At 47.7% G+C, this 4,577-nt stretch overlaps 1 protein-coding gene across 1 annotated transcript; it reads left to right on the plus strand.

The window, feature by feature from the left end:
* The first annotated feature begins 891 nt into the window (after positions 1-891).
* On the plus strand, positions 892-2,807 carry LOC104804901. The gene is made up of 4 exons (XM_010529265.1): positions 892-1,260; positions 1,344-1,467; positions 1,597-1,848; positions 1,933-2,807. The coding sequence occupies exons 1-4, from the start codon at positions 892-894 to the stop codon at positions 2,805-2,807; spliced, it is 1,620 nt and encodes a 539-aa protein (XP_010527567.1).
* The last annotated feature ends 1,770 nt before the right edge of the window (positions 2,808-4,577 follow it).

Below are 4,577 nucleotides of genomic sequence, written 5' to 3' on the forward strand. Positions count from 1 at the left end.
GAGTGGACTTTGTTTTAGAGCATGCAATATGTATATATATTATACACCTATATCTAGTGTGTGTATAATATTGGCTGTGCTTGGCCATTTGCAATTTGAGTATGATATTCGGATTTAACCCGAAGTACTCACTAAGCATGTAGCTTATAGACGTTGTTACGCAACGTTTCAGGCTTGGAGCAGTTTTGGCAGCGGCAGGACGAGGGCACCGGTGACGTGTGAGGAGATTCTGGATCATGTACTTTTCTCTTTCTTGGATTTGCGATGTTTTGTTGTTGACGGTGATTGGACTTTGTATTATATCGGGTTCACCGTCTTTATGTTGGTGTGTTTACTACTGTACGTGGGTTTGTTCAACATAAACTTATTTCCACTGCGTATGTATAAAAATAAAATGTTTTAAAATTCCCGCTATCTTGGTATATGGTTTGATCGTCCATGTGGCGCAACTCGTGGGCGAGACACGGGTTACGGACGTCACAGCTTGTGGTATCAGAGCAGTTCTTTCCATGAGAAGGAATTGCTTGAGACCCACAAAAGCTTGTTTTATGATTTCAAAACGATTTTTGAAAAAGGGATTTAAAAATGTTCACACATGATCCTGAAGTCACCAGAACTGAGATTTTCTCCCTTGTCTGCAGTGTACCGATGCCCCTGAGACGCGTAGAGCTGCCCGTGCGCCGGCTAGGGAGGAAACCCCTCCACCCGCACACGCACCACAGGAGTTCCAGCAGCAGTTCTTTGATGCAATGTGGTATCATTTCCGGGCCAACATGCCTTTCCAGCTAGAGCTAGACCAGAGGGTGTTCCACCCCCACCTCCACCGGGACCACAAGGGTTCCCAGCCCCTGTTGCGGTGGACTACCTTCCTTTGATAGCGAGCTTCAGATGATGGGTACACCAAGGTTTGAGGGGACTCAGAGACCCGAGATTGCAGAGGATTGGCTGATCTGCATCTCCAGGGATCTGGATTATGTCAGATGTCCGCTGCAGTACCGAGCAGAGATTGCGAGCCACCATCTGTTTGGAGAGGCTCTGCACTGGTGGGAGGAAGCAGTTCGTGAAGCTGCACCTGATCACCAGTTCACCTGGGAGGAGTTCAAGGCGCAGTTCGAGGAGAAGTACTGCCAGAAGGGAGATCAGGATCACCGGATAGTGGAGTTTCTTCACTTGGAGCAGGGTGATCATACCTTGGCTGCTTATGAGGCAGAGTTTACCCGTCTGCTGCGATATGGGTCGCATCTGGTGCCGACGGAGAAGGTGATGATCCAGAAGTTCGTGACTGGATTGAGGCCATACCTGAGGAGACGGATTTTGATCCAGGAGTACCCTACTCTGAGTAGGTATATGACCCAGCTGCAGAAGTTGGAGAGGAGGGAATAGGAGGAGCAACAAGAGGCGAGGGACCGAGAGAGGAGCCCTCTGAGGCGGATTACCTTTACTCGCCCTTCCTCCAGTTCCAGACAGGTGAGCCAGCCCGTGATAAGGGGAAAGCACCAGCATTTCGTCCTACGGCTCCACTACCGCCAGCACTACCAAGACCGCGCAGATCTTGCCCATGATGCAGGTGGGATCATGTTGGACCATGCTGCACAGGGTATACTTGTTATCATTGTGGTCAACCTAGCCACTTCGCTAACCAGTGTACTGGAGCCGCTTCCAGTCAGCAGGGAGCCAGACCTCCACGCCCTCAACCACCACGTAGAGGGGGCGTAACACCACGAGTATATACGCTTGCTGCGGAGGAAGAAGTCCAGGGAGACGAGACTTATTTTGCTCAGGAGACGGTCACCATTGATGCTGTTGTCGAGGGTGACCTAGAGCAGTTGGACGCTACTACCATCACAGGTATCATATACCTTCATAGCACTGCATGCCACGTTTTGTTTGATACATGAGCTACACATAGCTTCCTAAGCTTAAGCATGGTAGAAATCTTGGATGTGATGGATGTTGATACGGCTGAGAGGTATAGAGTGTATACTCCCTCGGGCGAAATTCTGCCAGTGACGGGTGTACTACGCGGGATCCCTCTAGTAATCTATGGGAGGAATCTCTTAGCTGACCTGATTATAGTACCTATTCAGGGGTATGATTTGATATTGGGAATGGATTGGTTGACCGTGCATCAGGCACACATCGACTGTCGTCGACGGATTATTCAGTTTACTGATGTGGTAGGGAAGTTTGAGTTTCTGGGGGACAGCGCACGGAATCCTTTCCCGATGGTATCAGCATTCCGGGCCAGCCGGATGATCAAGAAGGGGAATGAGGCATTCCTCATGGTGGTGACTGCCACGAAGGAGTCTGAAGTGAGATTAGATGAGACGCCTGTGGTTCGGGAATTTCCCGATGTCTTTCCGGAGGAATTGCCAGGGTTGCCACCGGAGAGAGATGTAGACTTCTGTATTGATGTTGTTCCAGGTACGGAACCGGTATCTAAGACCCCGTACCGGATGGCTCCTACGGAGATGGCGAAATTGAAGAAGCAGTTGAATGAATTGATGGAGAAAGGATTCATTCAGCCGAGTTTTCCACCTTGGGGAGCGCCCGTATTATTCGTCAAAAAGAAGGACGGTAGCATGCGATTGTGCATCGACTATCGAGGACTTAATCAGGTAACCATTAAGAATTGGTATCCATTGCCGAGGATTGATGAGTTACTTGATCAGTTGCAGGGTGCACAATGGTTCTCGAAGATTGATTTACGTTCGGGATACCACCAGATCTGTGTGGAAGCCGAGGATGTACAGAAGACGACTTTCCGTACATGGTATGGACATTTTGAGTTCTCACACACTCTGTGAATTGGAACCTATCCAACGTTTTCTCTCGGAAGTCAATGCTCATCTCTCATGTGCCGGTGTAAACACTCATAGAACAACAAACATTATCCGAACAAAAGCATAATAATAGCAATGCATTCTAAAAGATCCAAAATACAATCATGGTCTCTACTACCTACGCTACAAAGAAAAAGAAAAAGAAAAGTTACCTAATGCTCGAGTTGTCTCCCGAGAAGCGCTTGTTTAACGTCATTAGCTCGACCTATCTTGCTCAAATGATGGGAGGGTCTAAAAGGCGAAGATAATCGATCTTTCGCCACCCTGGATGTTGAGCGCTAAGTGCATCTTTTGGACCTCGTGGATGCTTGAGCCGTCTATCCTCCTTGGGTGTCCAAACTTGTGAAGGAGGTGGATCTTGTGGACATTTGAGCGATGATTTTGCTCGTTTCGATCCTCTCTTGCTCATTTCCCTTACTCGACAACCTATAATGGAAGGTTCAAATACGGATATAGAATTATGAGCGGAATATGTACCTCTCTCCAATGCTGGTCCTGTGTTCCTATCCGTGTATGTGTGTTCCTTTGTCCTAAGCCTTTGAGGTAAGGGCTTCAATTTCACTTTCGGGGCATTCTCTAGACTCCAATCCGCTTTATTCAGCGTCCTCGTGCTAGGTGATGGCTCTCTGGTCTCTAGAACGTCTTTAGTAATCGTCATGGAGGGTTTGGAAATGTTCGTAGAAGAATCGGGCATGTCGATGTGAAAAACGTCAGATTTGCTCAGAGAGTGGGTCCGGTCCGATTCCAGGTGGAATCGGTCCGTTTCCAGTTTGTCTTCGCAAGACTGTGTTTGGATCCGGTCCATTTCTGTAAAAATCCGTCTTCGGAAGCTATGTTTGGATCCGGTCTGTTTCCAGTGGAATCGGTCCGGATCCATCTTCTGTAAAACTCCAATTTCGTCCGATCCTTCGTTCAATGCTCGCGTAAGCTCCCGGATATCCTCCCAATTACTGTATATGCTCTCATTTGATGCAAGGAGAGATATCTCTAAAGGATCGACTTCCCGAAACTGATCGAAGACTTCTTGAGTGAGGATTTCATGCACATCGACATAGCATGCTAAATCGGTGGTGGATGGCTGCTTCATGTTGTGATCTAAGATGAACTCTACAGTCTCGTCACCTATCTTCATCGTAAGACGACCAGCACGAACATGAACCACCGCATCGGCCGTGTTTAAGAACGGTCGGCCTAGTATAATCGGTATCTTCGAGTCCTCGTCCATGTCTAAGACAACAAAATCAACGGGAACATAATAATCCCCGACTTTCAATGGGACGTCCTCGAGAATACCTGCAGGATACCTGACGGATCTATCTGCAAGTTGTAGTGCCATCCTCGTCGGCTTCAGATCTCCAATGTTGAGCTTCTTGTAGATGGACAACGGAAGCAAGCTCACACTGGCACCCAAATCGCACAATGCACGGTCAATCTCAATGTTCCCGATTTTGCAAGGAATCGAGAAACTACGTGGATCCGATCTCTTCCGTGGCAACTCATGCTGTAGAATCGCAACGCTCACCTCTATGCTCAAGGATACTGTCTCCTTCCCAATCACCCTCTTCTTAGTCAAGATATCTTTCAAAAATTTTGCATAAGAAGGGATCTAGAGTATCGTCTCATAGAAAGGCATCTTAACCTCTAACTTCCGAAGCATATCAATAAATCTAGACAACTGTGTATCTTTAGTATGTTTCTTCAATCGAGAAGGGAAAGGAACAGGTGGTACATAAG

The sequence above is a fragment of the Tarenaya hassleriana genome, unplaced genomic scaffold, assembly GCF_000463585.1.
Source record: "Tarenaya hassleriana unplaced genomic scaffold, ASM46358v1 Cleome10, whole genome shotgun sequence".
NCBI classification, from domain to species: Eukaryota; Viridiplantae; Streptophyta; class Magnoliopsida; order Brassicales; family Cleomaceae; genus Tarenaya; species Tarenaya hassleriana.